The sequence below is a fragment of the Ctenopharyngodon idella genome, chromosome 3, assembly GCF_019924925.1.
Source record: "Ctenopharyngodon idella isolate HZGC_01 chromosome 3, HZGC01, whole genome shotgun sequence".
NCBI classification, from domain to species: Eukaryota; Metazoa; Chordata; class Actinopteri; order Cypriniformes; family Xenocyprididae; genus Ctenopharyngodon; species Ctenopharyngodon idella.
The window spans coordinates 1,175,916-1,191,265 of record NC_067222.1 but is presented as its reverse complement, the minus strand read 5'-3'; the positions used below and the strand labels follow the sequence as shown (position 1 = coordinate 1,191,265).

The 15,350-nt window shown below is 35.6% G+C and overlaps 1 protein-coding gene across 12 annotated transcripts in view; it reads left to right on the top strand.

The window, feature by feature from the left end:
* LOC127509449 (uncharacterized) overlaps positions 1–15,350 on the top strand; it is a 103,855-nt gene that overhangs the window by 51,165 nt on the left and 37,340 nt on the right. Inside the window, exons 1-6 of one of the 12 annotated variants that reach the window (XM_051888174.1) lie at positions 7,978–8,340; positions 8,436–8,780; positions 8,878–9,234; positions 13,518–13,622; positions 13,721–13,816; positions 14,036–14,128. The exons of 8 other annotated variants lie outside the window; for them this stretch is intronic. In XM_051888174.1, the coding sequence (XP_051744134.1) occupies positions 8,292–8,340; positions 8,436–8,780; positions 8,878–9,234; positions 13,518–13,622; positions 13,721–13,816; positions 14,036–14,128 (1,045 nt within the window). In that variant the 5' untranslated portion in view covers positions 7,978–8,291. Of the gene's footprint in view, positions 1–7,977; positions 8,341–8,435; positions 8,781–8,877; positions 9,235–13,517; positions 13,623–13,720; positions 13,817–14,035; positions 14,129–15,350 lie in introns of those variants that run through there. 3 more of the 12 variants (XM_051888173.1, XM_051888171.1, XM_051888170.1) reach the window with 3 other exon arrangements.

Here is a 15,350-nt window from a genome sequence, read left to right as displayed (position 1 = left end):
CACAGACATCAGCTCAGGGTAACACAATAATTATGTGTGATATAAACTCATCTGCAGTCTAAGCTTTGACATCTTCATATAGAGTACAGTTAGTTGACAAATAACAATGTCTTGTTCACAGAACACAGCAGAGACTCATGAAATGGAGAATCTGTCTGAACCTGCTGTTTCACAGACACAGTAATGAGACACAGAGTCTTCAGTACAGCTCTTATGTAAATGTGTTCTAAAAAATGTGTATTCATTCATGTTTAAGTATGTATTAGTTAAATATGAGGGAGCTGAAGATGTTTTGCAAATGTTTGTGTCTATTGCATCAATGATCAGGCATCATGGCTGTTTTTACTTTCGATGACTCAAAGTCCTTTTTTGCCAACTGAAAATGGATCTGCTTATGTTCATGTTCGTGTTTTTATTCTGGTAATGTCTCTGAGTTTAATGTCAACATTATTTTCTGTTTCGCTAATAGTGGCGAAATTGCAGAACTGGCTGTGCCAAATTTACATCTACAGTATGCAAATATGTTTGATGTTTAAAAAAAAAAACAGTTTGTAAAGTGTCTGAATTGTTAGTTCATGTGTGTGAGTGCATTTCAGTAATAATAATGTTGTGAGAATGCTTGCTATAAAAGTCTTATCAGTCTCATCAGATATGAAAAAATCTTTCTGTATTCATTTCTTCTTAGTTATACCAGTTTTTCAGTAGACTATTTCTATGATTTTGCTGGTTGCTGCTCATTTAGATGATTGTCTTTTAGTTTCATCACATTGATCTGTTTTCATCTAACAATAATATACAGTCATGATATAATCTTAGCTATGAGCACCAATGAAAAAACACTTGATGAACCACCATCACCTGCTCTCCACAGTGAAACCGATTCAAATAAAAGTTGTTGGTAAAATCTGGCAGTTCTGAAAATTAATGTCTTCACATGCTGATTCATATTTTCCTGCTTTTACAGTAGTCGGCTAATGTATTCATGTGGGTAAATCCACAATTATGATTTATTGTCATGGTGACATTAATGCATAAAAACTGTTGGTCCCAAAATGTAAAGTGATTCCAACATAATATTGTAAATAATATCCTTAATTTGTTGCTGTTTTATATGAAATAAGCCCTAATTGTCTGCCAAGAGAATTGACTGAATTAAAAAATTAACCTCTCTCATTCGGCACGAATCCAAATGTTTCCATGGTCGCGATGTAATGTTTGGTTCAAAATAGAACAAGCGCTAAAGTAACATTTCAGCCCATATGTTAGGTCAACAAAGACAACGTCACTTTACGTAATTAATATTCATAAAAGACAAGATGGTTGCTTTGTCAGTACAAGATCTTGACCAAAAAATCTCTTCCTCCTTGATGGAAATAACATCACAACATTTATTTCCAATGTTGTTGCGCATCAATTTTTGGTCAAGATCTTGTATTAACATTGCAAAAGTCAAACACTCTATAAAGTCTCCTCCAGCACATTCCAAAGACTTTCGATGAATTTAAGGTCTGGACTCAGAGGTGCCAATTCCTGTGTGAAAATGATTCTTTATTCTCCCTCTTTCACAGTTTGAGCCTGATGAATCTTGACATTGTCATCCTGGAATATGGCCATGATGTGTCTTCCTATGGTTGTTTAAGAAATGAAAAGCTACACACTCCATCTTTTAGGGTTAAAAGAACTGTTGCCAAACATAGACTCTTAAGCATTTGCCTATTTAAATCCAAACAGTGACTTTTTTATTTGGTCGGGCGGTAATATATACAAACTCCATTTCCAGAAAAGTTGGGACATTTTGTAAATTGCAATAAAATCAAGAATCTGATTTGTTAATTCTCTCGAACATTTATTTAACTGACAAAAGTACAAAGAAAAGATTTTCAGTGTTTTCACTGACCAACTTATAAGTATATTTTGTAAACAAAAACAAATTTTGATATGGCTGCAACACACTCCAAAAACAGAAGGGACAGAGGCGTGTTTACCACTGTGTCACATCACCTTTCCTTTTAATTACACTTTGTAAACGTTTGGGAATTGAGGATTCTAACTGCAGTCATCAGTTGAATGGTTGAAACATGTTGCCTTTTCAAATGCATGTTACAAGCGACCCAAACTTACAGCACTTGCAGATATGAGTTTACATGAAGCGGATGATTTTTACTGACATTAGACTCTTGGCAAGTGTTAAAGTTAGCATGAAATGGAAATTATGAAATTATTGTGACATATATCAGAGTGAAACAGCAAATCGGGAATTGATTGGATTGTTGCTGTTTTCTATTGCTTTGATCTCATTTGAGTGACAGGTTGCTGAAGTTTATTTCTCCTCCCTTACGCCAGTAAACATATCATCAGAGAAGAGATGAGATGTCATTGTGTGGAGGAGAGAAGTTATTCTGAATAAATATTATGAGGGCACATGAATAAAAAAGTGATGTGTACAAATAAATATTTCATAATAAACACTGCAATATTCCATTTAAAAATAAGAATTATCCATTTTGATTTTGTGGTGACTTTAACTTTGGACCCTGGCTGAGATGCTGATGGTGTTCTGCACACAATCACTAGATGGCGCCGCTAGCTTGTGCAGTCCTGCTGGAAGCTCATGCATGTTTATATACAGGTGCTGGTCATATAATTAGAATATCATCAAAAAGTTGATTTATTTCACTAATTCCATTCAAAAAGTGAAACTTGTATATTATATTTATTCATTACACACAGACTGATATATTTCACATGTTTATTTCTTTTAATTTTGATGATTATAACTGACAACTAAGAAAAATCACAAATTCAGTATCTCAGAAAATTAGAATATTACTTAAGACCAATGCAAAGAAAGAATTTTTTAGAAATCTTGGCCAACTGAAAAGTATGAACATGAAAAGTATGAGCATGTACAGCACTCAATACTTAGTTGGGGCTCCTTTTGCCTGAATTACTGCAGCAATGCGGCGTGGCATGGAGTCGATCAGTCTGTGGCACTGCTCAGGTGTTATAAGAGCCCAGGTTGCTCTGATAGTGGCCTTCAGCTCTTCTGCATTGTTGGGTCTGGCATATTGCATCTTACTCTTCACAACACCCCACAGATTTTCTATGGGGTTAAGATCAGGCGAGTTTGCTGGCCAATTAAGAACAGGGATACCATGGTCCTTAAACCAGGTACTGGTAGCTTTGGCACTGTGTGCAGGTGCCAAGTCCTGTTGGAAAATGAAATCTGCATCTCCATAAAGTTGGTCAGCAGCAGGAAGCATGAAGTGCTCTAAAACTTCCTGGTATACGGCTGCGTTGACCTTGGACCTCAGAAAACACAGTGGACCAACACCAGCAGATGACATGGCACCCCAAACCATCACTGACTGTGGAAACTTTACACTGGACCTCAAGCAACGTGGATTATGTGCCTCTCCTCTCTTCCTCCAGACTCTGGGACCCTGATTTCCAAAGGAAATGCAAAACTTACTTTCATCAGAGAACATAACTTTGGACCACTCAGCAGCAGTCCAGTCCTTCTTGTCATTATAATGACATTTTTTGATTGCAAAGCCATGACACCATATAATCATGCATTCTTGATTGATGGTGGTTTTCCCTGTTGGGAAGAGGTAAAATTTGTCATTTTTACAGTTGATCCCCAGGTGGCACCATTAACCCTTTAGATAGGCCTGTGCAAAAAAAAAACTTAGTTTCTGGCTTTTAAATGGAGTTATATGGAGTATAACAGCATATTATAGAGGAGACTGACAGGGAAGAGGAAAAATTGTTGAATAAAGCCATTATTTTTTCATCAAAAATATCTTAATTTGTGTTCCGAGATGACGGGTTTAGAACGACATGAGGGTGAGTAATTAATGACAGAAATTTCATTTTTGGGTGAACTAACCCTTTTAAGTTGGAAGAATGTTTCAGGAACATCATAGGCCTATTAATTAAAAAAAAAAAAAAAAAACGTTCCACTACCAAAAAAACTTTTAAAAATTCCATAATCTAAACTGAACATATGGAAAACGTTCTTAGAAAAAATTCTTTAGCTAGGTTTATATCTGCATAAGCGCAATCGTGAATGTGATAATGATTTTCTACAACAATCCAACAAACAAGAAGTTAATATTGAGTGAGTTTCATTTTGGACACATTTTGGACTGTTTTTGCTCTGTTTAGCCAAAGGAAATAGTCCAAACAAAGCTGGAGCAGTTGTGCATCTCAGAGCAACAGTGCGATGTTTCGTACTTGATATGAATCTGTGCTTTCAAACGATTCATTTGAGTCAATGATTCAATGACCCATTCGTAAAGAGTCATTTGCTTCATATCTAAAAGAATCAACCATTTTAAAAAGAATCATTTGAATGAATGATTCAATGAATTACTCATTAAGACAGGGTTGGGCTGCCACCTACTGGTGGTTACAGGCCTAAACCAGTCAGCACAAAAAATACTATCATGATGGATAAAAAAAGAGTAAGAAATAAATTTTAAAACTCATTTTGTCAGAGCGACGACTAGCCTAATAATTAGCCTATAACTTCTGCATACATGTTACAGTACATAATAAACACCAAAATGAAATGATATTTTGTCTGGTAAACTTGATCATTTCTAAACATGTTGACCAGCAGCAAGTTTTCTTAGAGGAAACTCTAGTGTGCTTAAATATTTTCTAGAGTATAAAGATGTGAATGTAGTGATTAAATATTATTTTTCAATAGCAAAACATATCCAATTTGTCATCTCAGTCTTTTGTTCATTCTGACACAATTACATTTTTATGAATTTACTCTAATAAGGCAAATATGCTATTTTAGCAAAACAGCCAACACCAAAGTGTAGTTCCTTCATTAAACAAAAACAACAAAAATTGTTGTTATAAATAAAATGCTACAAATATTAAGCTATAAGCAGATAATTATAGGCTACGTAGGCCTATTCAAAGTAAATAACCTAGTAGTCTATTCAGCAAAATACAGAACACAACAAGAGGAGCTTTCGCTGTGTCACACGCAATCAATAGCCTATTGCCATTTCCTCCTTTGTGTGTGTAATGCAGTAGGCAAGTTGTTGTTCAAGTATATATTAACAGAAACTGCTAAATAGCCAACAGAAAGTGATTTTAATGGTGATTTTAATTTTAATCTGCACTTGTCCTGACGTATGGGATTAAATTCCCGCCAATAGTATTGTGGTCACGGATCAAAAAATAATAAGCGTGAATCAAAAATTTAAAAACATATATATAGCACAAACTTATAAAAAGAATGCAAAATGATCAGAATGGCAAAGAATGTGGTCTACTACGTCTGTATTAATAATCCTGAAGACACTGATTAGCTGGTTCAGGTGTGTTTGATTAGGGTTGAAGCTAAACTATGCACTCCAGGACCGACATTGCCCATCCATAGAAATATAAATTTAAATGGCCAGTAGGTGGTGGAAAGTTACTGTCTTTATGAGTGAGTCTTTCATTCAAATGTCTCGTTCAAATTGGGAATTCATTTACGAATCACTGCTGTGTTGCTCAGAGAGAGCAACGCTGTTCTGCTGTGCGGCTTTGTTTCATACTCCTTTCATCAAAATAGTGCAAAAACACACTCAAAATTAACTTATTGCTATATTGATTTATACAACAGCTCAATAAACATTTGCAATCGCTCTAATATTGGGGAAAACACTTGCTGGTGTGATTGCTTAACTTTATAATTTCGGTGCTAAAATGTGATAAAATTCATAAACCAATACCCTTGTCAATGACATACTGCACATGGAAGACAAAATCTATAAATCTGTTTACAGGAAAACAATACATGACAAAATATGCAGGCAGTTTACAATTACGAGCAATATACAATGACTAAACAACTGCGATGGCATATCATACTTTAACTGTAATTCACAAGCAAATATATAAGTAAGTTAGGTTTCATGTTATATTCTCTTGTGCAAAGAGTTGAAGAAGAATTGAAGAGGCAACAAGCAAGCATATTATTATTATTGTATGAATACTAAAAATATCTAATAGTAATATCCCAGCTAACATCAGACCAGCGGGCCACTGGCGGCCCACTGGTGGCAAAGTGGCGGCCGCCGGTGGTGCACTGGCGTTTTGCTCATCGTTATTCCAGTGGACCACCGGCGGCAGCCGCCACTTTTCCGACGGTGGTCCGCTATCGAGCCGCTGGTTTATAATAAAAGTTTTCTGGCGGCCCGCGGTCGGTCCACGGTTTATAATCAGTTCCTTATATTAACCACTGTCCTTCCACACTATAATGAATCAATGTACACCACTCTCAATAGCAGTTGCAAATTTATTTTTAAATACATTTTCAATGAACAGATCAAATAAATACATACATTTATTCATTTATCAGATGTTTTTATCCAACGTGACTATTAGTCAAGTAAATTAGGAGCTTTAAATTCACGTTTATTTCTAAATTAACCTTGGTTTTACCACAGCATTTGCAGTAAAAACAACAAAATGAACCATGGTTTTACTACAGTTATGGTTTATCTATTATTGTTGTTGTAAAACCATAATTACAAAACACATGGTTTCAAAACCTATATTTACTAGTCATGATAACCATCATTTTACTCTAGTATTACAATAGTAGAACCATGGTTTGAAGAAAAAGAAAAAAAAAAACATAGTTGCTACAGTTTTACCATAGTAAAACCATATAGTGCTTTTTACAATATATATTAGTTTCAAAGCAGCTTTACAGAAAATGCATGTTCAAGATTATACAATAGCAAAATATCCTTTAATCAGCCAGAGGTGACTGTGACTCACTGAGGTGCATCTTCAAGCAAAAAAGTTCCAGTAATGTCCATATGACAATAGCTCTAATATAAAGTCAATTTAAAATCATGTGTTTAAAGTCGTGTTCAGTTAAACAGACAAAAGGATGCTATCTTCAACATTTTTAAAGGGCAAGTTTGCAGATTTTCAACACACTTTGTATTGTTACAATGTTGTAAATGAAGAATGTTTAATCTTTCTCTGAGTTACATGTACTGAGATATATGGAAGCTTGTTTCCACCATGAAATAAAAAATAAAATTGCAAATTTTTATCTCACAATTCTGAATTTTTCTCAGAATTGCGAGATTTAAATATCACAATTGCGAGTTATAAAGTCAGAATTGCATAATATCAAGTCAGAATTGTGAGTTAAAGTCAGAATTGTGAGTTAAAGTCAGAATTGCGTGATATAGCCTAAAGTCAGAATTGCGTGATATAAAGTCGCAATTACCTAGACCTGCACGATTTATCGCGATTAAAATCGCACGCGATCTGGCAAAGGCTGCGATTATTTTTTGCGCAGCTTGTCAGAGCTGTGCGGCTCTGTGATCAGTAGTAAATACCTCTCCATCTGAAAGCCAGAGGGTGCTCTTGCGCAGAAACTCAACATATGCCCTGCAGCAGAAGAGGATAACACGCGTCATATCGCTGTAGCTGAATAAACAGAAGATTGAAACGTTTTGATTGATTAAACATGACTAATAAACACACGACTGCCTTATTCTGTGTAAGAAGCCACACCATCTCACAGAAGGATGCTCAACTGTCGTTTATCTTCCCCTGAAATGAATGTGAGCACCATGAGTCGCACTGAAGTGATGTCATCTCCCTCTCTTCGATTGATTGGCTAGAGGAGGAGCTGTCAATCTAGAACTAATGGACCAATGGTGACGCTTAAGCCCGCCCTAATTTACATGAAACTCAAACTGCAACATTTGGAAACACAAGAGCAGAACATGGAAAGAAGAGCAAAGAGAAAAACAGCACAAGCGTACAAAAGAGTAAAATATGAGCAGAAAATGTATGAGAGCACAAAGTACAGAGTAATAAAAGCAAGGAAAACAACTTTTAAGAACACATAAACACAAGTTTAAGATTTGTGCAATATCATTTTTAATGTGTTTAAAGTTTTGATTCATGCTTGTAATTTTTTTAAATGAGCTTTTAATTTTTCTATTCACACTTATTATATTTTGATCCGTGACCACGTTGTTTGCTATTCTGATCATTTCGCATTATTTGTTTCAGTTTGTGCAATATATTTTTACACGTGTTTTTAAATTTTTGATTCATGCAAATTATTTTTTTATCCGTGACCGCAATACTATTGGCGGGAAATTAATCCCATACTGACGCGCGCATAATTTTAGAAAGTGAAAGTAAAAGTGTTTTATTAACACGCTACCTCGTATGAAAGACAAAACAAAACTTCTAATTTTCATTATAAAATTATTTATTATAGCTCTTTCTTCATATAAAGTATGGACATTAAGTTTATTGTTATAACAATGTTTCTGATGATCGCTGATGGTAAGTTATCACTTTACATTGATAGTCGAAAATTATAGCCTTCAAGTTTTTATTTTTTATTTTTTTATGTAATCAGTTTCTCTATTTCTTTACAGGCTTCACTGTACGCGGTCCCTCTGGTCCTCTGTTTGTTCCTCTGGGATCTTCAGTGGTTTTGCCCTGTTATGTTGATGAACTGTTACTAATGGAGGGTCTGGAGGTGGAATGGAGAAGGACAGACTCAGAGACTCTGGTTCATCTGTATCAAGATGGAGAGAGTCGACCAGAGGCCCAGCGGCAGGATTATCATGATAGAGCTCATTTCTTTATTGATCAAATTCAACATGGAAACTTCTCCCTCCGTCTGGACAATCTGAGAGCTGAAGATGAGGGAAAATACACATGTAAAGTTCACAGTCAGCAGGATTCTGGAGAGACTGAGGTTCAAATAAAAGATGTTGGTGAGTGAGATACACTTGAATTCTAGTGAACATTTCAATGAAAATGACATTTTATGTATTTTGTTTTTTAATGTTTAAACCATTCTTATTCTTTCAGAGTGTTTGCCAGTATCAGGATCTAATCAGCCTGTATCTGCATATGATGGTGAAGACGTCACTCTGAACTGCTCTGTAGACTCTCACATCACACCTGAACACATTGAAGAGGTTTCATGGATAAAAACAGATGAAGATGGAGACATTCTGGTTCTGCTCTACCAAAACAAAAAGACTTCAACAGATTCATCAGATGAACAATACAGAGACAGAGTTGAGTTCTTCACTGATGAAATCCCCAAAGGAAACTTCTCTCTCAGACTGAAGAGTGTCAGAACTGAGGATAAAGGAGTTTACATGTGTCAAGTGTTTGCTGGAGGACTTTCAGCCAGTGCAACTGTAGTACTGGAGAGACTGGGTGAGTCAACAAAAACAGCTAAATAAATTTAAATAGAAACTAAATATTTATTTAGAAAAAAAAAAGAAAAAAGAAAAAAGCTGAAGGTGCTGATTTTGCAGTGTAAAACATTTCTCTGACATCAGTGCCTCACACAGAACATTTCATTACTTCGCTCACTCCAGTAAAAGAGTGCATACACACTGTTTAGAGTGTGTGGACGGTGCACATATACAGTGAGTTTATTTTCTAAATCCTGATATATGTGTGCAAAATGGCCATTTTGTGCGTACGCACTGTTTAGGCCCCTGGTACTCGAATCTTGAATGAAAGCCGTTTGAAGAATGCTGATATTTCACAATAACAATAAACACAATAACAATAAACATAAACTAGCTTCTTCTGTATTTCCAGTTTGTAGTTCGGATCATTCATTGCAACATTTAACCTGATTCTCATGTTTAAGAATCTGCATGACAAATAATTTATGCTGCGGCTCACTGACATGGTTTTAAATCTATTGTTATCCATGTGTTTTTTTTTTTTTTTGTCTTCAAATATCTTAAAATGCACATGTGTAGATCATGTAAATCTTTTCTTTTCATGCCCCTTAATCTTTTGCTGCATAATTAGTAAATCCTGACAGGTTTTTTTTAACACAAAAAGAGGGTTTGCGCTGACTCAAGCTGTTAGTAAATCTGGCCCTTGGTGAAAATAAGTGCTTGCAAAAGAATTATAGTTAGGAATTCCTTAAAATAATGAATGACTTTAATTGCAAATTCTTCATATTATTCATCTATAAGAAACAATGATATATATATATATATATATATATATATATCATATATATATATATATATATATATATATATATATATGATGATATATATATATGACCTGACTCGCTCCTGTGACTGCTTGCAAGGGATTTACAATTAAATATTAGGTTTTACACTTTTACATTTAGTTTAAGTTAAACCGTCCCAATACATATGCTCACATTATGCAGAGGGATGAAACTCTAAAAGTGCTGTACTTCTTAGTTGGTAAAACATTTTGTGTTGAAACAGCCAATAATGAAATGTGACATTCTGTACTTCTGCTTCATATTAATCTTATTTATAGATATATAAATTATAGCAATTTTGTCTTTACTGTCCCAATACTTATGGAGGGCACTATATATATATATATATATATATATATATATATATATATATACATATATACACACACACACTATATTGCCAAAAGTTTACGGATGCCTGCCTTTACATGCACATGAACTTTAATGACATCCCATTCTTAATCCGTAGGGTTTAATATGGAGTTGGCCCACCCTTTGCAGCTATAACAGCCTCAACTCTTCTGGGAAGGCTTTCCACAAGGTTTAGGAGTGTGTTTATGGGAATTTTTGACATTCTTCTAGAAGCGCATTTGTGAGGTCAGGCAGTGATGTTGGCGAGAAGGCTTGGCTCACAGTCTCCGCTCTAATTCATCCCAAAGGTGTTTTATCGGGTTGAGGTCAGGACTCTGTGCAGGCCAGTCAAGTTCCTCCACACCAAACTCGCTCATCCATGTCTTTATGGACCTTGCTTTGTGCACTGGTGCGCAGTCATGTTGGAACAGGAAGGGGCCATCCCCAATCTGTTCCCACAAAGTTGGGAGCATGAAATTGTCCAAAATGTCTTGGTATGCTGAAGCAATAAGAGTTCCTTTTACTGGAACTAAGGGGCCAAGCCCAACCCCTGAAAAACAACCCCACACCATAATCCCACCTCCACCAAACTTTACACTTGGCACAATGCAGTCAGGCAAGTACTGTTCTCCTGGCAACCGCCAAACCCAGACTCATCCAACGGATTGCCAGACAGAGAAGCGTGATTCGTCACTCCAGAGAACACGTCTCCACTGCTCTAGAGTCCAGTGGTGGCGTGCTTTACATCACTGCATCTGACGCTTTGCATTGCACTTGGTGATGTAAGGCTTGGATGCAGCTGTTCGGCCATGGAAACCCATTCCATGAAGCTCTCTACGCACTGTTCTTGAGCTAATCTGAAGGCCACACGAAGTTTGGAGGTCTGTAGCTATTGACTGTGCAGAAAGTTGGCGACTTCTGCACACTGTGCGCCTCAGCATGCGCTGACCCCGCTCTGTGATTTTACGTGGCTGTTGTTCCCAATTGTTTCCACTTTGTTATGAGACCACTAACAGTTGATTTGGAGGGGTGTCCCAATACTTTTGGCAATATAGTGTATATTTATATATATATATATATATATGAACCCAAATTTGAAATAAAATAAAAAATTTGAATAAAATGAAAACTAAAAGACTTTCAAATCACATGAGCTAATATTTTATTAGAACATAGATAACATAACAAATGTTTAAACTGAGAAACTTTATACTTTTATCCACTAAATGAGCTCATTTCAAATTTGATGCCTGCTACAGGTCTCAAAAAAGTTGGCACGAGGGCAACAAATGGCTGGAAAAGCAAGAAATTTTGAAAAGATTCAGCTAGGAAAAGCAACTAATTAAGTTAATTGATATCAGGTCTGTAACATGATTAGTTGTGGGATATCTTAGGGATGTCTTAAAGAGGCAGAGTCTCTCAGAAGTAAAGATGGGCAGAGGCTCTCCAAAGAGTGCGTAAAAAGATTGTGGAATACTTTAACCCTTTCAAGCGTGAGTTTAAAATATTCTAACTGACCCCTCAGAGTGAGTTTTTTTTAAGGCGACAGTTATTTTAGAACATTTGCCCTTATTGTTTCCATGGCGATGCGTCATGCGTGTCAGGTAAGCTGAACGCAGCCACAATAACACTGTATGACAGATGGATAGCTATTATTTTGTTTTTCCTTTTTTATTTAAAATATTCACAAACTTGCTTACCATGTCATCAACTACCTGATATTCCGATTCTCAAATATGTGTAAGTGAGTGTGTTTTGTCATTTAAAAAGCTTTATAAATGATCTTTATCTTGATCTATAACACGAGATGGGCGCCGCCAGTCCTGTCAGTCGGATTTACACCAGGTGAATTCTTCAGTTTCACCCGAAATATTCAAGTAAGTGGCTGGTGAACTGGAAGAATAATAGAGTAAACTTTATAGTTACTTAAGCCCATTATGTGTGTCTGATATGAAGAAATGTCGGCAAATTATATTTGAATGCATTGTCATTGCTGCTTCCACTGATGTCTGACATCAGTGTGTATTTTATAAACTCTGAATGTATTGTTTTACTGTTGCTTATGCGTATTTAAATGTCTGAAAACTTTAAAAGAAACATTATGTGGCTGAAAACACTGCATAGCTGTGATATATGACAAGAGCTGAGCGCCTCAGTAAACACAATCCGCCGTGCCATCTGCAGATGCCAACTAAAGCTCTATCATGCAAAAAGGAAGCCATATGTGAACATGGTCCAGAAACGCCGTTGTGTCCTGTGGGCCAAGGCTCATTTAAAATGGACTGTTCCATGGTCAGACGAGTCCAAATTTGACATTCTTGTTGGAAATCACAGACGCAGTGTCCTCCGGGCTACAGAGGAGGGAGACCTTCCAGCGTGTTGTCAGCGTTCAGTTCAAAAGCCAGCATCTCTGATGGTATGGGGTGCATAAGTACATACGGTATGGGCAGCTTGCATGTTTTGGAAGGCACTGTAAATGCTGAAAGACATAAAGGTTTTAGAGCAACATATGCTCCCCTCCAGATGACGTCTATTTCAGCAGGACAATGCAAAACCATATACTGCAGCTTTTACAGCATGGCTTCGTCGTAGAAGAGTCCGGATGCTGAATTGCCTGCATGCAGTACAGATCTTTCACCTATAGAGAACATTTGGTGCATCATTAAACAAAAAATATGTCAAAGATGACCATGACCTCTTCAGCAGCTGGAAACCTATATCCGGCAAGAATGGGACCAAATTCCAACACCAAAACTCCAGAAACCCATAACCTCGATGCTCAGACGTCTTCAAACTGTTTTGAAAAGAAAAGGAGATGCTACACCATGGTGAACTTGCCCCCATCCCAACTATTTTGAGACCTGTAGCAGGCATCAAATCTGAAATGAGCTCATTTTGTGCATACAATTGTAAAATTTCTCAGTTTAAACATTTATGTTATCTATGTTCTATTGTGAATAAAATATTGGCTCATGTGATTTGAAAGTCTTTTAGTTTTCATTTTATTCAAATTTAAAAAATGTCTCAACATTTCCGGAATTCGGGTTGTATATAAAATGGATTCAGTGCAGTTGTAAATGTTATAATTGATGTATGTATTTCACAGGTTTCTCTCTTTTGCACATAACTGTGTTGGTTTTCTGTTTTGTTGCTGGACCTGGAGCTGTACTTCTGCTCTGCTGTCTGATCTACTGCAGATCAAAAAACACAGGTGTGTTCAAAAGATTTTATTTCTTGTGATGAACTCTGTAAATGTCACTGTAAGTTTTTTGCTCATTTTACTGTGATTATTCTGAATATTCTCTTCAGTCTCCAGAAGCACAATCTGGAATCTTCAGCTTTCTCTGGTCTTTTTTCCAAACATCTGTATGTCCATCGCCTTTTTCTTATGGGGTCTCACTGAGGGTGAGTTTAGTAGTTTATATATGTATAAATATATGACTACTAATGCATAATATTAAGAATGTGGCAGATTTTATTAGTCTTGTAATGTTGTACAGAATTGTCTTGTCCCCAGCTAATGCTAACTATGTTGGTGTGTATATTCTCTTATGATGGGACTTTTATTTATTTATTTATTTTATCAATATTGTTTAATACCCATCAATAAATATTCTGTTCCAGGATTTCTGCATGAGACCGTCACTTGCTGTGCTCTGTATATTCTGAGGCCTGTTATGTTGATTTGGGCTTTGCCTTATTTAAAGTATCTTCAAGGTATGTTAGGATTTAAGAATTGTTATTATTATTTTTCTTAAGGAGCTCAGTAATTGCAAATTGATGGCAACATATTAAGACTTAGCATGACAATATTGTTAGTGATTAATTCTATTGCAGTTAAAAATATTAAATTGTCAAATACTGAAGCATGACATTATTTTAAACCACAAACTTTTTAGATTATTTTTTAATTGTTTTCTTGGCATGTATAGAATGTGTCAAGAAATTTGTAGTGCTTGGTGAAAAAATACACTTTGTCCTTCACAACCTAACACTGCATAAATGTAGAGTAAGCAATCTGTATCCGGATATGTAATAATATTATAAAATGACTTAATTTTATGTTTTGAACTCTTTCTGTCTACAGACAACATTAAAACATGGATCAGGTCTTTCAAAATAACAAGTGAATTTGCTGTTTTTACAGTCATTGTTTATTCAGGTGGGTAAATCCTAATGTTACACATCAGAGGTCATCCTCATTATTCTGACATTAAAAGTGTTTTATGAAATATTACCTGTTTGCCAACTTAAATAGACCTGGCAGTATTCAGTTGTTAAATCTTACACCAACCACTCTTTCTAAAATCTGGTCGTCCAAACCTGAATACTCAAAATGATTAAAAGACAAGCAGCACTCAAAGTCTTACAACTGTTGTATCCTAGGATTACTTTTTTGCCATTTACAACAACAATTGTGATTTCTCTGAATATCTATTTCAGTGATATATCTGTCAGGTAGTAGAAACATTTTCTGTATCCTGCTTTCATAGTACAACAGAAACTATGGGTGTCATAATTTCAAATATGTTTGAATGTTTGAAATATTGTTCATTACAAAATAAGATTACACCTTTTTATAGTTTATACTTTACTGCATTTACTGTTGCCTTTTCTAAAATATCATGATGTACATGAGGTGACCTTCACTTTTCTTGGTACAGATTCAGTTATTATGGCCTTATTTACAGGTGCTGGTCATATAATTAGAATATCATCAAAAAGTTTATTTATTTCACTAATTCCATTCAAAAAGTGAAACTTGTATATTATATTCATTCATTACACACAGACTGATATATTTCAAATGTTTATTTCTTTTAATTTTGATGATTATAACTGACAACTAAGGAAAATCCCAAATTCAGTATCTCAGAAAATTAGAATATTACTTAAGACCAATACAAAGAAAGGATTTTTAGAAATCTTGGCCAACTGA